Source organism: Hemiscyllium ocellatum, chromosome 7 (genome assembly GCF_020745735.1).
Source record: "Hemiscyllium ocellatum isolate sHemOce1 chromosome 7, sHemOce1.pat.X.cur, whole genome shotgun sequence".
NCBI classification, from domain to species: domain Eukaryota; kingdom Metazoa; phylum Chordata; class Chondrichthyes; order Orectolobiformes; family Hemiscylliidae; genus Hemiscyllium; species Hemiscyllium ocellatum.
This window is the reverse complement of record NC_083407.1, coordinates 97,103,312-97,125,541: the sequence shown is the minus strand read 5'-3', so window position 1 is coordinate 97,125,541 and position 22,230 is coordinate 97,103,312. Positions and strand designations below refer to the sequence as shown.

Below are 22,230 nucleotides of genomic sequence, written 5' to 3'. Positions count from 1 at the left end.
CTAACCTTGCTAGTTTAAATGACAGCACATCAGGTACACAGCATGATTAAATAATTCAAAGGATCCTAAAAATCGAAGAACTTGCATCCTTTGGAATTGAAAATGTGACAAAATCATCAACAACCATTGGTTGATTGATTACAATATCACTGCTGCTATCCATCAGTAACAGGATTCTATTGGGGAAGACAGGATTTTAGTTGTTTATTTAAGCAAAAAGTAATGCTTCCCAGCCCTGTCTCAGGCAAGTAAAAGTCACATCAATATTTCAGACAGATATTTTTTATGTGCAAAGCAGTACAATCCAATTACAGTATGTTCCCCAAAATTATACAACCGTCAGATAAAAGAGCAGAAGCAGGCCATTCAGCCCATTGAGTATGCTCTACCATTCAATGAAATTATAGCTGATCTGATCATTAGCTCAACTTTCCTGCCTTTTCTACATAACACTCAATTCAATTTTGGAATAAAAATCTGTCAACTCAGTCTTGAATATACTTAACAACCAGTCTGCAGTATTCTATAGATTCACTATCTGCTGAAAGAACGTTCTCTTCTTCATATTAAAACTATCAGCATGGCTACAGGATTATTCTCTCCCGTACTCAATACTTGCACAATGGGAAACAACCTTTCCTCTAAACTCCAACAAGTACAATCCCAAACTACTCAACCTCTCCTCATAAGCCAGTCCCTCCTGACTTGGGATCAGCGTAGTGAACCTTGCCTGGACTGATTCCAATGCCAGCATATTTTTCTTCAGGTAAAGGTCCCAAACCTTCGCAGCATTCCAGCTGTGGACTGATTGGTGTCTTGTATAGTTTTTCCAATTTCCCTATTTTTACATTACATTCCCTTTTAAATAAAGGCCAACATTCCAATTGGTTTTTGAGGTTTTTGCATAAGACTCCCAAATCCCTGTTCACTGTAGCCTTCTGCAATCTTTTAGTAAAAAATGAGGTCTGCAGATGCTGGAGATCACAGCTGAAAATGTGTTGCTGGTCAAAGCACAGTAGGCCGGGCAGCATCTCAGGAATAGGAAATTCAACGTTTCAAGCATAAGCCCTTCATCAGGAATCCTTACCTGGGGGGTGCAGTGAGAGAGAGACTCACTGAAATCCTTGTAGAGGGAGGAAGAGAGCTTCTTCAAGGAAGGCATCCTTGCAAGAGGATTCGCAGTAGGTTAAAATCTTCGAGTAAAAAATGAGGTCTGCAGATGCTGGAGATCACAGCTGAAAATGTGTTGCTGGTCAAAGCACAGTAGGCCAGGCAGCATCTCAGGAATAGGGAATGCAACGTTTCGAGCATAAGCCCTTCATTCCTGATGAATTCGTTGCATTCCCTATTCCTGAGATGCTGCCTGGCCTACTGTGCTTTGACCAGCAACACATTTTCAGCTTCTGCAATCTTTTGCCATTTAAATAATATTCAGTTCCTCTATTCTTCCTGCCAAAGTTCATAATATTATATCCCTTTAGGCAGGTATTTGCCCACTTGCTGAACCTGTCTAAAACACACTATATTCTGTCAGCCTTGCCATTTGCCTTCCCACCCATTTTTGTGTCATTGAAACTAGGCTGTAGCACAGTACCTCCTTCATTTAAGTCATTCATATGCATTATAAATAACATTGATTCCTGTGGCATTCTACTGATTACAGATTATCATCATGAAAAGGAACCCCTCCACCCCTCTCCCCACCCCAATTCTCTGTCTTTTGAAGTTATCCTTTATCTATGCTATTATGTTACCTCCAACATCATGAGCTCTTATCTTAAGTATCATAGAGGAAAGAGAGGAAAAAAACCTTACATTCATAGTGCATGTTTCATAACCTCAGGACATGCGTTTATTTACCTCCCACCACATTTTAGGGTAGCTTTTCTGGCATTGTAGTTGTGTACCTGCCTCTGAGCCAGAAGCTCCAAGTTTCTGTCCTATTGGAGGACTTGACGGCCAGTAAAGGTGTGTTTATACTGCAACCAAACAGGTTGAGTATCAATTTGCAAATCCTCCCACCACAAACCAATGGAAGCTGGTATGTGTGAAAAAGATTCCTGGTCAACCAAGTGATGGGAAAGAATTTCAAAGCTTCGACATCACTACCTATTGCTCCAGAGAGTGCATGTTGGCCCTGCAACTCTTGCGCTCTCGTGACCTGTAACACACTACTATGTTTTCAGCCTCATGAGAATGCTGGGCAAAGTCCGTGTCTTCATTCAAATTTGGAGTGGTAAAGGTTTGGATTGTAGTCTTTTAGACTTCTAATTTCTCTCTCCAATATCTTTTTCTTACACTACATCACAGCTTGTGACTCTTGTGAAAACACTGATATTAACTTCTCAACTTGCTGCTCAATTTCGATAATTTTCTTACAATTGTTTCTGTACTGTTCTAGGTGTTTGGTTAATACATGACAGGTTGCAAACAGTCCTTAATTAATTATTTTCTGTGTACACATTTGGGGAGGGGCAGCTGCATGAAGAGAGCACAGAGAACACGAGACCATAAGAAATTGGAGTAGAGTGGGCCAAATGGTCATTTGCTTATACTCTGCCTTCAAATGGAGTATCAATCTCTGTCTTGCATGTAGACAATAACTGGGCATCTATAGACCTTTACATAGGTATGGTTCAGAATTCCAATGATTCACAAGTCTTTCAGTGAATAAATGTCTCCATCACAGTCCTAAATAGCTGATTCTTTACTCTGATATTACACCCCCATGTTTTACATTGCCCGGCCAGGGAAACCAATCTTTAAGCAGATAATCTGTCAAGCCCTTAATGTCGCACAAAATCATAAAATGGTTATTGTACCAAAAGAGGCTCTTTGACTCATCATTTCCGTGATTACTTTTATCAAGTGAATTCAGCTAAGCCTACTCCTCTGCCTTTCACAGTAGCTCTGCAAATATTTTTTTTATTCAGGTGCCTATTGATTGATTAAACCTGTCTTCACTATCTCAAGCCGTGCACACCAGATACTAACCTATCAATGTGTAAAAAAAAAAATTCCTCATCTATTTATCATCTCATCAGTCACCTCTCTTTCACCCTGGGTCATCAGGTCCAGGGGATTTTTCAGTTATTGCTCTCATTAATTGCTCTTGTTTCACTTAATTACTAATATTGATAATAACAAGTTTCTCATTCTCACTAAACAAATGCTTCCCAAAATGGGGTTTGGAACACGAAAAGGTGCTACCACCTGAAATTCTGGGTGCATGAGCTCTAAGAAAGCAATGGCTCCTATGGAGCTCTAACAGACAGGCCCAACTTTCACAGGTAACCCCTCCCACCATCCTACAGTCCATAATGAGGGATCACAATAATTTCAAGCTTTGAATTGTGCTCGCAGGGAGAAAAAATTCAGAAGTACTACCTTAAACTCTCAGCTCCACACTATTTCCATTATGTTTTTTCCACTTTGTCTTCTATCATGAAGACCAGCACATTTTGATGAACATCTCTACCATTTCCTTATTCCCAATTATAATTGCTCCTCTTTTATCGTCTAAAGAACCCATGCTAACCTCTTCCTTTTTAACAGACTCATAGAAGTTTAACAAGCTTTTATAATATTCCTTGCTAGTTTGTTCTCATGATCTCTTTCCTCACCATCTATTTTTGATTATCTGCTGCTGTTTGCCAAACTTCTACAATCTTCAAATTACAACTGTTTTCAACAATATTGTGTGCCTCTTCTTTTAATGTAATCCATCTTTAACATATTAATTTAGCCACACATTAATTTTTCTTGTGTAAATGCAGGATAATATATAAATTGAAAGTAAAATATTTAAATGATTCTCTTGTGTACCCATTCACAATACCTTTCATTCTAATTTCCGTATTTACTCTAGCTACCTCTCCCCACAAACAGCACCATAATTACCTTCACATAGGTTCAAAGCTCTAGTTTTGGACTCCTCATCTATGCTCTCAAACACAATATGAAATTCTGTTATAGTGTGATTTTACTTCCCTGGTGTACTCATTGCTTTGATAACACTTATTATCAGAAATGAATATAGTTTTAGTGGAAGGCATTTGGGGTGGCAGGGTGGGGGATGGAGAGAGAGAGGGAGGGAAGAGAGGCAGAAGGACAAATGTTTGTCTGGTCAGGGAATTGATAAGGGAGCTAGGAAACTGGGACTGAGCACCAATTCCAGGACATTAAAATTATTTAATTAATTAAGTCCTGTGTTGCATCAATAATACATTTCAACATATTGACAAAAAACACATGCAGGTTTAACGAAGTGTGACATGCACTCATGACTCACATTGAGGTTATGTATGAATAATCTGTTAAGGAGCTCAGATTTCCAGATCCTTTCCAACTCACTCCTTTTTCTTAATTTACATTATTTTAAAGTTTTTGCCTCCATAAACCTTTGCCCAGTTTCAGTTCCAACCTAAATCCACATGCCCCACACATCAGTATCTAGTTTGGTTTTAAAGTTAGACAGAAAAAAATGACTTCAGGGTTAGCAAGGCATAAAAAGGGAACTGAATCTCCAGCTGGAATGACAAAGTCAATTTATATACAAGCAGTGAGTGATCTGGTCTAGAAGCAGGCTGCACTTGACCTTTTCCTACACTTTCTTAACTCTTCCATATCCTTTCAATGTTAACTTTTTTTAATGATCAAAGTAATCTAAATATAGAATTTATTAAAGTATAATGGAAATTAATTTGCATTAAACAGTTTTCCTCATCTGTTCTCAATCACAAGCAAAGGGGATACAAGCCATTGTCCCATCCTCTGAGACAGTATCTCCCACACATTCTTTGACAAGCACAGTTTTTGCTAGGTTTAATCTATGGGAGATGTTACAGCCAAGATCAACCCTTTCTTCATCCACATAGAACATTACAGCACATACCTTTGGCTCTCGATGGTTTCACAGGTCAGCGCAACAATCTGAAGCCCATCTAACTACACTATTCCATTATCATCCATATGTTTATCCAATCATCATTTAAATGCCCTAAAGTTGGCGAGTCTACTACTGTCGCAGGCAGTGCGTTCCATGCCCCTACTACTCTAAGTAAAGAAATTGCCTCTGGCATTTGTCCTATATCTATCACCCCTCAATTTAAAGCTATGCCCCCTCGTGCTAGCCATCACCTTCCGAGGAAAAAGGCTCTCACTGTCCAGTACTTTCTTGTGGGGTAATCTTGTCAATTTTGGAGAAAAATCACTGGCTGAGTCATCCACGGCTGAGACTAGACTTGGTGTTACACCCAAAGGGAGTATGAAAACTTAAGAGTAAGGTCAAAGGATTAAATAATCTCCAAGCATGTACTGATATCATGAAATCGAAGCAGCAAACACAGGTGGATGTACACTGCATGGTGCTGTCCTTTCAGCAATTTTATTAATAAATGACAAGCACACAGTGTTTTCATGGCAATTGATTTTGACTTCACTCATGGTAACTGGACCAAATCTCCACAGAATGTTTAACAGAGAAGTTTTATTCCCCTTTTCTTTCCAAACCATGCTGATTAGCTGGCAAAGGAACACATTAGATTTTTCACTGAAAGCGCTCCGCAAGATATTCAGATTCTGCTCTCAGCTGGAATCCAGAGATTGACAGTAACTAGGAGTGGGAACCTGGCCTAATTATTCTGTTAGTTCATTCTGGGAAAGAGGGCAGCATGACCGAATACAGCTTGACCCTCTTCCCTGTCATGCTAGCCACGATCAGCTTAGCACCAACCTGACTCAACTGGGGGTGGTGAAACTCAAACTCTGAAAGTGAAAAGCTTGTTCTCATGTCTCAACAGCAAACCCCACCAAAAGCCTTAATGACAGAACCATTATCCCAAAAATAGGTGTACACACTTATCCAACACTGTTCAATGCTATTATGATCACCATAATCTTGTCTCACTTTATCATCACTTTCATCTCTCATTTCCAAAAATGGTCAATTATTTGTCTGTTCTTTTTCCCATTTTATCGAAGGGATGCTTGCATCTCATGGTGTAGCTAACTCGCAGATGTGCCAGGGATCCTCAGGAAAATCAAGAATGTGCATCTGAAATTCCATATCGTCACTAAAATGAGGCTATGGTTCAGCCCTAATAAAGGTTCTGCAGTGAAGGCTTGCGGTGATGAGAGGTTGCCACTTTAAGGTTGGTTTATATTTTCACAAGTAGGGAAGGAGCAGAATGACACTCTCAGGAATCTTGTCATAGAGAATGAAGGATACAGTGGCAGGTATGGATCTGAAAAGTCATTGCAAACCTCTTACTGACAGGGCTCCATCCAATAAACCCCACACTCAGCCCTGGTGAAGTCAGTCTAGCTTCGCTTGCTGACAGTAATCCAAGCCTCCTCTTTTGGGGTGGTTACAAGGTCATACTTCATCTCCACCAACTGGTCTGCCACAGGATGCAAGCTCAGCTTCCTGATCAGTGTACTCAGCATGATTGTAGCCACAGTATAAGCAAACCTAACAGGAAGAGAGACACGGACAGTCTGAGATCAGGGATTACAACAACCATACAAAAACCACACAGCCCATGAGTTAATCATTTACTTGTCAAAACCTCTCCCAATTCAGATATATGCCTTTTCTATTCCCTTGGTCAGAACGTAACTGAGACTGGTAACTGAGAGGGAATACAGCCCATTCTTTGGGTTTCAATAAATACTCTCGTTCTTCTAAAGTTCGACAGACACAGGCCAAACATTTGCAATCTTGAGATTGACATAAAATTCACACGTAAAGCACTTAAAAAGGTCTTTCAGTCCAACCTGTCCATGCTAGTTCCACACAAGCTTCTCCCAACCTCCTCCATCTCACTTCACCAGCTATTCCTTTTTCCGTGTTGTGTTTATCCATCTTCTCCATAAATGCATTTCTGCCATTCATCTCAATTGTTTCACGTGATGACTAGATGCTCTAGAAAATATTCATTAATTTGTGCCGACACAAATGTTGATCTTTTTGATTCTTTTTATTTCTGGGACTCTTACATTCAGCAAGCAGTAATGTATTAGTCTAGAGGGATTAAAGAGGGTTCTAAAAAAATCCATGAGAGCAGCAGAGTAACTGCCCATTGCAAGTGGGTAACAGAGCTTGGGTTTCCAGGCCACTAGTCTACCTTTCAGCATCTCACAGGAGGAGACACTCTTCACCAGGAATCCAGCCAATGGACAGTGGCAGGCCTTTTGACCTTGGAGCATCACAGTCAAATCTAAATTCTCCCTTGGCAACTAATGATTGTTCCCATTCACATAACTCTAAAGTTGATGAGCAGGCTTTAAATATTTTAGGACCACAGCACACGAACTTTCATATCCTCTCTCAAACACCATTATAAAAAAGGTTCCTACTGAAATAAATCTTGAAAACAGACTGTTCTCACACACAGAAGTCTGACAGGAAGCCTCGGGAGAATGAAACCACTTCCTCTTTCATAAGGAACTTGGACAAACTAGATTCATTTCTATTCTGAGGGGGATAAAATTTACAACTGAAATCTTTCCTTAGTGGAGCACCTCACTACTTTACGTCAGGAATAGCAATAGAGGATCATTCAGACAATTGAACCTGTTCTGCCATTCGACAGGACAATGACAATCTGATTATGACCTAAAGTTCACTTGTCTGCCTCTTCTCTATAACCCTTGACTCCCCTGTCCATCAATGCCCATTTAACTCAGTCTTGAATACTCAGTCTTCAATGGGCCTACTTTCCTCAATTGGAGAAGAGAATTCCAATCCAAAGACAAATGATTCTTTGAGAAGAAATTCCTCCTTTCTTGTAAATGGGAGACCCCTTACTATTAAACTCTGTTAGAAAAGTCTAGTTTTCCTACAAGAGGATACATCCTCACATCAATTACCTTGAAAAGCCCTTCAGAAGTATATTGTTTTACCTCAACTCTGGACATTCCTGGCTCCCGGAAAATCCCAGCAATGTAAATTGCTTCCTGGCAGCTTCATCGTTGAACCTTTCTGGATCAAACCTGCAAGATAAGGTGAGAACTGTCTTTGTTAAAACAGATCTCCAGACAGAATAGCTTTCAGCATGGTCACCCACTCTGCAATGTAAAACTGGTTATAGCCCAAATCCAGATTTGACTGCTCCTAAATATAATTTATTAATTGAAGGTGGAAAAGCAGATACATACTCTAACATGTGCATACACATAGCATTATTTCATAAAACTGGAGTTGAACATGAAAGATGGCAGTGCAGTTTAGTATTGCATAAATGTATTTCACTGTATCTTCAGTGAAACAACAGTGGAGGAGATGGAGGGAATTTGAAGAGGAAGTTAAGAAAAAGAACACCATTTCAGGACAATGATAAATCTCAATGTAGAACAACACAAAAGACAATGGTCACAAAACCAAGTACTTTGAAAATCAGTAAGCAGGTGAATTGTCAGAGTAGGCTGGATAATGGTACCCTTGTGCTCAAATGGGAGGTCAACAAGAGATCAGTAAACCCTTTGATCTTGCTCTACCATTCAGTTAGATCATGTTTGATTTCTAGCTCATCCCTTTTATTGTTCGGTATCTTTTGATATCCTGACCCAGCAAAAGTCTCTTACTGTCAATCTTGATAGCTCTAATTGTTTTGTTTTCCAGATTTCTACCAGTGCTTCCTGGTTTCATTTCTAAATAGCCGAGTTCTAATTTTACATCCCCTTGTTCATCAGCAAAGAAATTGGATTCTCTGTAACCATCCTAGCAAATCCAAATAATAATTTTACCTAAGGCCAGGCATATTCAGGACACCCCACATCGTCAAAATATCCATCTTAATGTTTGGGTCCAAAAGTGAACATTATACCCAGAAGGCTTGACTCAGCTGAAGCATACCAGAACCCCCTTGGTAATATGGCCTTCTTTACATCAAGGCTACGATTCTGTGACCTTTTCAATTACATTTTGTAGCAGTCCATGGCCTTTAAGGATTCATGTATTTCGATCCCCAAATCTCTTTGCTCTTAGTCCCAAGTTTCTGAGCGTTTTGAAAAGAATCAGATTTATCTTCCTTCCGTCCAAAATGAACATCCTCATGCTTAACAACAATGAATTCCATTTAGTAATAGCTTTATCTGGCCCCTTAACCTAGGTCTCTTTACAACTTTCAATCTAACCTACACTACTTACTGTTCCTCCTCATTGAGCAAAAGTGGATACGCAATTATCATTAATAAATATTAATAAATATGGTGAAAAGTTGTTGCTGCAGAACAAATTCTTAGGGCAGGCCACTTGTCACAACCTGCCAATGTGAGTATCTCTTGTTTATTATTTCTTCATCTCTTATCTCCAAAACAATAGCCACTTGAGTTAGATATCTCCAATGCTGTGCACTCCAAATTTGCTAACAGCAGGAATTTTACTCTGGATCTCAACCCATGCTACCCCAAGTCTGGGAGTTTTTGATGGGGCTGGTGAAAAAGGAACTTTACTATGTTTCTGATTGTGTGCTGTGTCTGCCCTGGGAGTATTTGGTTGACAGTGTAGATGAGCTTTTCACCTGGCTTGGTAGAATTTGATGGATTAGTTTACAACTGTGGGTTGCAGAACAAGCAATTGGGGTTGTGAGCTCCCTTTTCCCTGAAGCAGCAATGATCACTGCAGAAATAAACTCAAGACTGAATGAAACTCTTGCAACAGGCCACTTTGACAAAACTACAACTTCCCATTGTGCTCTACAGCAACACTCTAACTGGTTACTACAAGATCTGATGCAGCCACTCTCCATATTGCTGCCGAGTTTTATTCAGCATTCACTGCTTGCCGAACACCCCCTGCCTTTCCAGAGGCCCATTTGTTGCTTCCCTCCTGTTTATCACCTCTCCAGCTCTCTGCCTTGCATCCTGTCATCCCACTGCCCCTCTCCTCAGTCCTCATTTACAGCAAGGCTTTGTGAGAGAAAAGTGACAAGTTGAAAGGCACAGTGGAAAGGAAAGGGTAAGCAGCAAGAGTGAGACAAACTATGCTATCACGCAAAGAGGGAGGATTTCTCTCTTGGCTTCTGGGGATTGATTCGGGTTAAGGTAAGAGCGTGGGTTTGTGACTCTCACAACTATCACTTTTCCTGGTTTCATTCTGTAGTCACATCAATTTTAAAGCATTAAAATGAGGTCACAGCAGTCAAAAGCTTTGGAGGAATTTGTGCAATGCAAGCTTTGTTCTGTTGCTAATCCATATGGTACCTGCCCTGGGACTAGCTGCTGATGACATATGAAGCTGTTGAATTCTCCGCTGTTACTAACTGTCACCTTGTTTAGGACAAAGAATCACACAATAAAACATAACCTTAAAAAGTAGGAATTTGAAGGTACCTGTAAGGCATATGCCATGATGTGTCATCCTGAAGCACAACACCAAGGGCGTAAATGACCAGAGTCTGAGGAAGATAAAAAGTAAGTGTGAATAAAGAGTCAATGGGTCAATTTGTTCTTAAATGATTCATTTGAATGAAGTATCCACTAGTCTGCATGGATTGTGTACAAACAGACTTGACACTAGCTCATAAGAAAATAATCCATTTGTTAAGGTATGAGAAGAATAGTGTTGCCTGAAGTGTGCATCAAGCTAGAGTTTGCACCTTCGACCAACAAGGAGCGATAACCAGCATATAAAAAACAAGAGGCTGCGTGTGAAGGCTACAATTCCAATATTTCTGTCTTACCTCCTTTGGGATGATGTGATGGTTGACACTCCCTTCCAGCTCCTGAAGTCGCGCTGCAACAGGGGTGAGCTTCGCTGTTCGGACAGTCTCATTCAAAACCTGCTGGCAGTACCTGTGGTTGGGGAGGACAGGATTATTTAATGTTCCCATCACTGCAGCATAAAATTAGATGGAGTCTCAGGGACTGTTTCGCAGGAGGCATGTGACATTGCGTAGAAGCAACTTGTGAATCCTGAATAGAGGGACTATGGAAATTTGTGTACAGTGTATGGGCAGCAGCTGCTCACACTTTCCTGCTGCAAGCCTGAGTCATTAGCACGCAACACCAAATGAAAAATGAAGACTTGTTTTGATATAGCCGCTTTCGTTATGCTTCATAGGCAATTAAATACTCTTTAAGATTAGTCACTGTTATAAAGAAGGAAACATAGCAGCCAATTTACACAGCAAGATGCCACAAGCCACAATATGGGGGTGAACCGATCACCAATTCTTTGTGTCTTGTGTTATGGATCAGGCCCAGTCCCTAACTTTGCTAGCTGTTTTAAGCAGGTGTAAAGTGGATATTGCAGGAGAGACGCCACTGGTCAAACCACATAGTTTTAAACAAAACAGGATTTATTTACAAGATTACCAAATGGAACACAAACAAAAGAGAACAGAATACTGAATAACTTAACCTATCCGAACCCCAACAGATCATCCCAACTTAATGACGCTGTTCCAAATATTTAGACCAATCCCCATAAACACCCCTTGGCACAAAAGGTAAAATCAAACACAGGGTCTTATAGGAGAGAAATCAGATAGAGAGTCAGCCTGGGCTTGCTTCTTCAGGTCCAGCAGCTTTTCAGCTCACTGACTACTTTCAGTGAATAGCCAGACTGCCAAAAACCAACTCAAACCAGAGAAAAGCTGAGCTGGGAGAACAAGTCACTCCCCTTTCATTGTAAAAGTGTTTATTTTAAAACTTAAAAGCCTTTTGCATGAGGCAGCATCTGTTAGTTATAATCAAATTGGCACTAAAACGTACAAACCCAGATTTGTTGGAGTCTGTGTCTTTTACAACCTATTGAAAAAAAAACACCAAGGACACCAATACCTTGTTAAAGGAGCAGCAACATCAGACCTCCTCCCTTAAAACAAAACGAACCAGCGATATCCAAAGATGGCTTCATTTTAAAATCCCTTAATCTTATAACTGTTAGTACTCTACAACACATATATACAGTACAGAGACAATAATCAGGCAAACATGCACTACTACATTTTGTTTTGGTCTGTTTTACTCCTGCCACCAAACACTTCCATTTCCCATTCAAATCTCGACAATGCATTGGCAATCACGTTTTCTCATCTTGCCACATGCACAATTTTCAAATTGAATGGCTGTAACAAGTTCCATCTAAACAGTTTGGCATTTTTGCTCTTAAATTTCTCAATATACCTCAATGGGTTATGATTGGTGTACATGAGTATATGGCAACATAAACATTGAAATGTTGTAAAGTCAACAACAAGCTCAAAGTCTCCCTCTCAACTGTCAAATAGTTCTGATGAACTTCAATTTCCTGAAGCAATATCCAATAGATCTTTCTATCTTCTCGTCATCTTCCTGTAACAGCACAGCACCAACATCCACATTACTTACATCGATAGCCACCCCTTGAATGGCTTTGCATAATTAGGTGTGGCTAATACTAGGGCAGTGGTTAACACAGTCTTCAGGCTGTCAAACACCTTCTGACAGTCCACTGTCCACTGAAACTTCTTGTCCTCCTTTAGCATTTCAGTGAGTGGAGCAGCCACACTGCTAAAAATTTGGTACAAAATTTGATAAAATCCACTCAATCCCAGAAACCACAGTGCTGCTCTTTTAGTCGATGGTATGGGAAACTCCCCAATTACTTTTGTTTTTGCCATCTGTCCACGTCCAATAACATGGTCCAGGAAGGTGACTTGGGCTTTAGCAAATTCACTTTTAGCCAGGTTTAACACTAAGCCTGCCTTCCGAAGTTGATTGAGCAAGTCCAATAAATGCTGTAAATGTTCCTTCCATGAGTGACTAAAATTCACCAGGTCATGAATATAAACTACATAGTTGTGTAATCTCTACAATCCTTTCAGCTATGATATTGCATAATGGGACAATCATTGGAAATCTAGTGGACACATCCATTATTATTAACAAATACGGATTCCCAACTTTTGTCTTAGGTAGGGGTCCTACGCAATAAATTAATACTCTTGGAAAAGGTTCATCAAATGAAGGAATAGGTATTATAAGTGTGGATTTTATCACTGCCTGTGGCTTTCCAATTACCTGACATGCCTGGCAAAATTCAGCAATATCCTTCCCATTTCCTCATTAAGACACCATGTTTAAGATAACAACATGCAGGGATGCATTTGGATTCTTTGTTTGTGTATGTCTTTTGATACAATTGCTTTAATTTTTCATTTTTCTGCTGTAACTCAGTTAATTTATCTGAGCTACAGATGTCTGCTGTGTCACCTATCTGCTCCTAGCTTGTCTCAATCATCTGATCAAACAGGGTTTTTGCTAATTCCATTTCAACTTTCTTATTTGTACTCTTTGATCAACTAGTGACTTTGTGACCTTATTCCCACACAGTCAGGAAAATCCCAGGATATGAGTCCTGTAACAGTTCAGTTGCCTGAGTTTCCGCTGGATTTTCAACTACAGCAGGCAGCACTCCTACCTGTGAACCAGCTAAATCATTAGTAAGGACAAATTGTATACCCGGAGCTGAGAGTTTGCCCAGTACTCCCACCACAACTTCTCCACTCTTCACTAGACACTTTAACCACACTTTACATAATTGAACGCCTCTTGTCTCACTGTGAATTCCAATTACTAGCATTTTTTTCTGGCAATAGTCCTTCAGAGGTACATAGCTTCTCATCTTCCAACATCCCAAATTGAGAGGATCCTGAATCCCTTAATATTATAACTTCTTTATCTGCTGCTCCTGGCCTATGCCAGTAAACTTTACCTTTGGAGGTATGCAGTTGAAGAAGATTTGGCACTTCCTCCTTAACCAAGTTCCAGCCAGCTTGGACATTCTGGTGCAGTTTTCTAGCCTCCACCATGCTGTCCATTATCACTCCAACAAAGATCACTGGCGTATCCTGTTTTCCTATATCTGGCTTCCCAGTGCTTTTCCTAATCCGCCAACACCGTGATTTCATTACCTTATTGTGGTGAAAACAACTTCTCTTTCCTCTGAAGGATTTCCACACTCTGTGATAAATTAATCTTATGATCTTCACTGAGATCTACCTTTCCCTTTCCACGCGAAGACTTCTATTTTCCCCAGTTTCTATCCTTCAGATAGGAATTGATTTTGGAATCCAACCTTTGATTTATGGACCAACTCATAATCATCAGACAGTTCTGCTGCTAATTTTGCCGTTTTAACTCTCTACTTTTCCACGTGTTCTCACTACTTCAGAAAGTGAATTTTTGAACTCAAGTCTAAGTGTCAATTTTTCTAAAATTCAAAGTCCCTCTCCTTCATTTCTTTCCTCTGCTCTTGATGGTAATTCCTTGAATTTTGCCTCTAACTCAAGCTGCTTCATTTTCAAATGAATTTTAGCCATCTCTAAAGATTCTGATGGTATTTCCAGCAAATTTAAATGTGCAGCTGTTGCTGTAGTTATATCTCCTTTCCTCACTCAAAGAGGCAGCTCCAACTCCTACTTGTCTGATAATTCCAGCAGCTTGGCTTTAATCACCTTTTGCAAAACTCACCAAGTCACTTCTTCCACCCCAAGAAAACTCTTGGTGACTGAAAGAGCCATTGTTATCCTAAGCATGGTTTAAACCAACTAAATTCAACACCCAGAACAAAAGACACTAACACCTTCCACTTGCTGGCTTCAAGTCTAACAACCCTAATCCCAATTTGGAACTATAGAACAAATCCCGCAAACAGCCCCAATCTGTTAATAGGCCAGGCCAGATCCCCTCAAAACATTTCAGGAAAGTGGTCCAGTCCCTAACTTTACTAGTTGTTTTAAACAGGTGTCAACTGGATATTGCAGGAGAGATGCCACTGATCAAACCACATTGTTTCAAACAAAACAGAGTTTATTTACAAGATTACCGAATGGAACACAAACAAAAGAGAACAGAATATTGAACAACCTAACCTGTCCGAAAATCCAACAGATCATCCCAACTTCATGGGGCTGTTCCAAATACTTAGAACAATTGGATGTCAGTTTGCTCGCTGTGCTTGAAGATTAATTTCCAGATATTTCGTCACCCTACTAGGTAACATCTTCAGTGGGCCTCAGGCGAAGCACTGCTGAAATTTCCTGCTTTTTATTAATAGGTTTGGGTTGGTGATGTTATTTCCTGTTCCTTTTCCTCAGGGGATGGGATCTAACTCAATGTGTTTGTTGATAGAGTTCCAGTTGGAATGCAATGCATCTTGGAATTCTAGTGCGTGCCTTTGGCTTGTCCGAGGATGGATGTGCTGTCCCAGTCAAAGTGGTGTCCTTCCTCATCCGGACGTAAGGACACTAGTGAGAGAGGGTCATGTCTTTTTGTGGCTAGTTGGCGTTCATGTATCCTGGTGGCTTGTTTTTTTTGGACAAACAGACAGAAAATAAGCCAGAAAAAAACATAATCCTCTCTCACTAGTATCCTTCCATCCAGATGAGGAAGGACACCACTTCGACTGGGACAGCACATCCACCCTAGGACAAGCCAAACAAAGACATGCACAAGAATTCCTAGAAGCATGGCATTCCAACCAGAACTCTATCAACAAACACACTGAATTAGACCCCATCTACCATCTTCTGAGAAAAGGAAATGACTTCACCACAGGAAATAACATCACCAACCCAAAGAAACCCAAACTTATAAATAGAAAGCAGGAATTTTCAGCAGTGCTTCACCTGACGCTCACTGAAGATGTTACCTAGTAGGGCGACAAAACGTCTAGAAATGAAACTTCAAGCTCAGCGAGCAAACCTACATCCAAAACCTCAATCTGAACTACAAATGTTCTCACAACTTAGAACATAAACACCCCTTGGCACAAAAGGGCAAATCAAACACAAAATCACACACAGGGTCTTACAGGAGAGAAGTCAGAAAGAGAGGAGGATCAGTCTGTACATGCTTCTTTGGGTCCAGCAGCTTTTCAACTGACTGCTTTCAGTGAATAGCCAAATTGCCAAAAAACAAATCAAACCAGAGAGAAGCTGAGCTGGGAGAGCTGTCCCCTCCCCTTTCATTGTAAAGGTGTTTTTTTAAAAACTTAAAAGTCTATTACCTGAGGCAGTACCTGTTAGCTATAATCAAACTGGCCCTAAAACCTTTCAAACCCAGACTTTTCTGAGTCTGTCTTTTATGACCTCCTGATTAAAAAAAAACCAAAGACTGCATAATCTTGTTAAAGGAGCAGCATTATCACATTTGGTTGAGAGATGAACATCAATGAAGACACTGGGGATAAATACTCTGCTTGTCTTCAAAAGTGCCAAGGGATCTTTTACATCTACCTGAAAGGGAAGATGGGACTTCGATTCAACATCATATCGCCATTTCCAACAGTCCCTCAGTACAGTACTGGATGTGTTAGTGTGGATTGAGTACTCAAGTCTCTACATAAGATTTGAACCCATGAGTCTTGACTCATAGCTAAGGTAGACATTTTGAGACTACCCTTAGTTAGGAAGATGTCTACTTTGTTTCAAGGAATGGTGAGTAACATTGGCAAGCATGATGCACAAGGTACAACAAAATGTCATTAAATAATAGGTAAAATAGCCCTACTGCCAGAAGGCTGCCCAATGCAATATAAAACAGCTCAACACAGGAAGATCCCAGGTTTGATGCCTGGGTATGTGATTATCGCTGGATAAGGGGTTGGAAAAATATCGTAAGGTTTCAGCTTCTTATCACTGCCCAATAACCCCTGGACTAGAGACAGAGAGGGGAAATCAGCCAGAATTCCTGTTCTTGGGTTACACAGTTATAGGATATCAGCTAAGGATTCTGCTTTGACCATTACCTCATAATACCTGTTGGAAATCATGCCTATATTGTGGTCAGCTATGATGTCCCAGTAGTGACATAGCCCTCTGGCATCATGTTTGAAGTTGTTTTTAACTATTATTCATTTGTGATTCATGGACATCGCTGACTAGCATTTATTTTCTGTCCCTAGCTACCCTTGAGAAGGTGGCGTTGAGCTGCCTTCTTGAATCATTGCAGTCCATGTACTGTAGATTGACATACAGGGGAACTTGTAGTTGATGGTTCTCTTATGCATCTGCTGCCCTTGGCCTTCTAGATGGTTGTCCTAGGTTTAGAAGGTGAGTTATTCTCCACTGTATTCCTAGCCTGAGACCTGAACTTGTAGCCAATGTGTTTATATGGTGAGTCTAGTTGAGTTTCTGTCAATGGTAACACAAGCATTTCAATAGTAGGGTTGCAGTGATGGCAATGGGTTGTGGTCAGATCATCGCTTATTGGAGATAGTCATTGCCTGGCATTTGCTTGGTGCAAATGTTACTTGCCATTTGTCAGCCAAAGCCTGGATATTGTCCAGGGATTGTTGCATTTGAACATAGGCTGCTTCAGTATCCAAAGTGTCGTGAACATTGTGAATCATCAGCAAACATCCCCACTTCTGACCTTATGAGGGAGGGAAGGTCATTGATGAAACAGCTAAAGATGATTGGGCCTAGGACACCATCTTGAGGGGCTCCTGCAGAAATGTCCTGAAGCTGAGATGACAGACCTCTAACAACCACAATCAACTTCCTACGTGCCATATAAGACTCCAACCAGCAAAGATATTAACTGATTCTAGTTTTGCTAAAGGTCCTTAATGCCTCACTCAGTCAAGTGCAGTTTTGATGTCAAGGGCTGTCCCTCTCACCTCACCTCTCGAATTGAGCTCTTTTATCTATTAGCCAAAGCTGTAATGAAGTCAAAACTTGAATGACCCTGCATATGCATAAAGAGGTCCTCAGCACCCACAATGCACCCCAAGTTCTGTTCAATGTTCTCAGCACAGATGAGAGACTGAGTCAGAAAGTTTCTTAGTCTGTTTAGATTGATATTAAACTAGCTGGTGTCTTTATCTCCAACTGGGCTCCAGGTTCAGGAACATGTCCCCATTACTTAAGATTTCCCACAATTATTAACATTTGTCTCTTCACAGCTGGTACATCACCTGAACCAGGGCAACTGCAAAAATCATCCCTCACCTCAGTTCTTGCAGCTTATCAAAAGTGAGCGGACTCCTTCCCAGAACCTTATTTACCTCTTGGTAAAGTTTTTCCTGCACTGAACTTGACGTGGTCAAAAAGTACGTGGACCAAATGCACACTGGAAAAGAGAAATCATGATCAAATGTGATTATTTCAGATAGTGTTTATTTGCACAGCATCGGGGCTGATAGAGGCTACCTGAAAAGTACATTGCTGAGATAGGACACCTACAGACACATGGCAGAAAGAGGATAGCACCGTAGAACAGGGCTGGGAGAGGATAGCTACACAGCACTAAGGGGGCTGAGTGGTTATATGGACAAGCCTCAACTCCACAACTCTCTATCTAAATGTTTTCATCTTTGAGACATACTTTGAATCCAATCTTTACATACAGCTCTGGACACGTATTTTGTTGTCTTCTTACATTTCTGTGTCAACCTTTGACCAACATATGACGATGCACGTAGTCAGATTGCAAGTGAACATCATGTGGGCAGCGTGTCGAAAATGAGAGAGAGAGAGAGAGAGAGAGAGAGAGAGTGTGTGTGTGTGTGTGTGTGTTTCTGTCTGTCTGTGAGGAGGGTGGGGGGGGGGTGTTAGAGAGAAGGAAAGGAAGTTGGGAGTGAAAACGGAGGAGCTTGGGGAAAGACAAGGAGGAAAACACAGTTGGATTGGCTGGTTGGATGGAGAAGATACGGGAGTTCCAGGAATGGAGAAATGGAAGGAGGAGCTTAGAGTATTGGGAGGATTACAGGAGGTAGTTGGGACAGGGTTATGGAAACGGGTTCTGGAGCCAAAGTGAAATGGGGAAGCCAGGTGGAAAGAGGAGCTGAGTCAGGGAGGGTACAGAGTATCCTGTATAATACAAACCAGAATTACTCCAATGCTAAGTAACAGTTTCGTCTAAGGGAGGGAGCATCATTAAAATTGACGAAGGAGGGTAAAATATTACTGGGCTTATCTATGAGAGATGTTGTGGTATTACTTCATGTGAAGTACTTTGGAATAGTTACTACAATATTGGTGCTATATATGCAAATTGTGCTTTTCCTACTTGCAGTTTGACAAGTAGGGTCAGGTAAAATTGAATTTCACTGCTGTGTTTAGATGAAACTGTACTTACGATTTGCTGTGATCACACTTCCAGCCAGTGAAAAGATCATACTGTCCTCCAGAACCTGGCAAAATAATTAAAAGATCACACTAGAATTGTCACACAGAAACAAGGCTTGAGCTCGTAGAATTGACTCTACTGGTTCAGGAGCTGGTGCAGCAACTAACAGAAAGTAGGCGGCACAGACAGCTAGTGGTAGTAGAACAGAAGTCTAAGGCTCTGCTGGTATGTCAATTTCTTCTGGATCACTCAGGAGATAAGTTTGAAATTTAGGCTGCAATGAAAATCACAGGATGCACATCTGTGCCCATTACTTACCCCACAAAAGGGAACGGACACATTCAATGCTCCATACAACAAACAAACAATTGCAACAATGCACCATGTCAGTCATGGTATAACAACAACCACTTGTACCTTAAACGTCGAATGACATCTCAATATACATCATATATACTACTTTATCAAAGTTTAATATTAACCTCAAAAGTAGTTAATGGGACTGGTGACCAAAACCTTGATCATAGAGGCAGATCTTAAGAAGAATCTTAAAGGAGGAAAAAGAGGTAGACAAGTCAGACAACTCCAACAACACCCTTTGAAGGAGCTGTCAGCCAATGGAGCGATTACAATCGGAGATGAGCAAGAGGCCAGAATCAGAGTAACACAAATATCTCAGCTATAGGAGCGGGGAAAGTTACAGATAGAGAGGGATGAAGCCATGGAAGCATTCAAATACGAGGATGAGGGAAATCCTGCCCATAATTCTACATAAATCCTGCACTGCACCGCCCCCCGCCCAACACACAAGCGACCAGCTGGAATAGCACAATCACAGGCTGCTGAGTTACATATACATTTACAGCCTAATCAGTTAGTCATACAATCTCAGTCTGCCCAGCCAGCTGTACCTGCTTCTCAATGAGGTCACCCTGCAGCAAGGAGTCCATGAACACTTCATGATTATTGCTTTGTCCTTTGCGCTCTCTTGCCACTTTCTTCAGTGCAGCTTCCATTTCTCCCAGGGCTAGGACAGAAGAGTATGAAAGTAATTTGAAGGCATCCAAATCTGAACAGAAAACTTAGTTAACTTCTAATTTCAAGGTGCTGAATGGAAGTTAAATTAGAATGTAAGGAAAAGACGAGGAGGCACAAGTTCATGAACTTACCTTCCATGCTAATATTGCTAATCTCTGTGGAGATCAAAGCCACCCATGATTATCAGTGTATCTTTCACATAAGTTGCCATTATTATCTCCTATACTCCATCCTGAATTGTTACTGATAAGGACTCTATAAACTACTCCAAGTGAGTTCTCCCTTAACTTTTTCTTATCTCTACCTAAATGAATTCTACCTCCTGATATTTAGAACTAAGATCAAAGAGTCATAGTCATAGAGCATACAAACAGACCCTTTGGTTTAACCAATCCACACTGACCATGTTCCCAAACTAAACTTGTCCGACCTGCCTGCGTTTGGTCCATATCTCTCCAAATCTTGCTTATTCATGGACTTATCCTTCTTTTAACATATTAGTGCCATCCTTAATTAGCAGAGCTACTCTTTCACCATGTTCTAGCTTCCTGTTCTCCATACTGCTGTGAAATAGAAGTTGCACTATTATATGGCTGAAATACCAAAGGAATTTTGCAACTTGGAAAGATCAAGTGGTACGGTTCTGGAGAAGGGTCACTGGACCCAAAACATGAACTTTTATTTGTTTCTCTGCAGATACTGCCAGATCTGCTGAGATTTCCAGCAATTTCTGGTTTTGTTTCAAATTTCCAGCTTCCATAGTTCTTTTGGTTTCTCATCAAATTGTCTTTTAAAGTGCTTTCCTGCAACAGTGACTACAATCATTGTGAATCATTTTAGCTTGTCTTGAGATCATGAAAGATAACATCTAAATCCAAGTTATTTCACTTAATCCTTTTAAAATTACGTCATGCTGCTGCCTTCAATATTTATGTACTCCAGATCAAGTTTCCTTTATTTTGTAGCTGGTTCTCCAAAGATTGATATTTACTCAAGGGAATTTAAGAGACTTATACCTGAAACAGATTGAGTATGCTGAATCCTTTGTCTCCTGAAAACAGAATATGGAAAGTGGATGTGGAATGAGTGTTTAAAGTTATGAAAGTATTACAGAAAGCTTTATATTATTGCTTGGAAGACTTAGATTTTGAAGAATTGTGGAAAATGGACCTACTTCAAGCTCTGTGGACAGGCTAAAAGTGTTTTTTTTTAAAAAGAGGTAACTGAAAGCTCACTCCAGACAGTAGAGATTCATTTAATAAGGTTTCCTATAAATCACATAACTGCTAGTTTTGCTATAGGTCTTCTGGGATTGTGACTGGATTGGAGAGATTCTGTGAATATCCGGTTGAATTAGACAGCCTACTATGAACAAGCTGACTTGAGAGAGAACCTATTAACAACAAGTTGAATGTTCTCATCTTTGAAAAAAAAACTCTCTTGTTGAGTTCAAACTTAATCCTTTTGTTTTGAAAGAGTGGCTGAAAAAACATCCGAAGGCAGATTTCCTGGACGAGTTGATCTGCAAGATTTTGGTAAAGTGTTGCTGAACAAAGAGTGCCGGTTCACAGTTCCTCAAAAGTGGAGTCACAGGTAGATAGGCTAGTGAAGAAGGCATTTGATATGCTTTCCTTTATTGGTCAGAGCATACATCAGAGAGCATAGGAGTTGGAAGGTTATGTTGTGGTTATACAGTACATTGGTTAGGCCACTTTTGGATTATTGCGTGCAATTTTGGTCTCCCTCCTGTACCTCTGTGCTTAAAGGCTTGTGAATCTTTGGAATTTTCTACCACAGAGCTGTGAATGTTCATTCATTGAGTATATTCAGATGTTGTGAAACTTCAAAGGATTCAGAAAAGATTTACAAGGATGTTGCCAGGATTGGAGGATTTGAGCGAAAAGGAGAGGCTAAATAAGCTGGGTCTGTTTTCCCTGGAGCAACGGATGCTGGAGGTGTGCCCTTATAGAGGTTTGTAAAATCATGAGAGGCGTGGATAGAGTAAATAGACATGGTCTTTTCCATGGGCTAGGGGAATCCAGAAGTAGAGAGCATTGGTTTAGGGTGAGGGGGGCAGGATTCAAAAGCAACCTAAGAGGCAACCATTTCACACAGAGGTGCATGTATGGA

General features: G+C 40.5%; 1 protein-coding gene across 1 annotated transcript in view; it reads right to left on the bottom strand.

Moving 5' to 3' along the window:
• Positions 1–4,171: 4,171 nt before the first annotated feature.
• Positions 4,172–22,230, bottom strand: part of LOC132817226 (cytochrome P450 20A1) — a 33,672-nt gene continuing 15,613 nt past the window's right edge. Inside the window, exons 7-13 of the mRNA XM_060827544.1 lie at positions 19,974–20,089; positions 19,072–19,126; positions 17,943–18,063; positions 10,686–10,797; positions 10,336–10,400; positions 7,906–7,995; positions 4,172–6,472 (exon numbers count right to left, since the gene is read on the bottom strand). Coding sequence (XP_060683527.1) covers positions 6,322–6,472; positions 7,906–7,995; positions 10,336–10,400; positions 10,686–10,797; positions 17,943–18,063; positions 19,072–19,126; positions 19,974–20,089 — 710 coding nt within the window. The 3' untranslated portion in view covers positions 4,172–6,321. The remainder of the gene's footprint in view (positions 6,473–7,905; positions 7,996–10,335; positions 10,401–10,685; positions 10,798–17,942; positions 18,064–19,071; positions 19,127–19,973; positions 20,090–22,230) is intronic.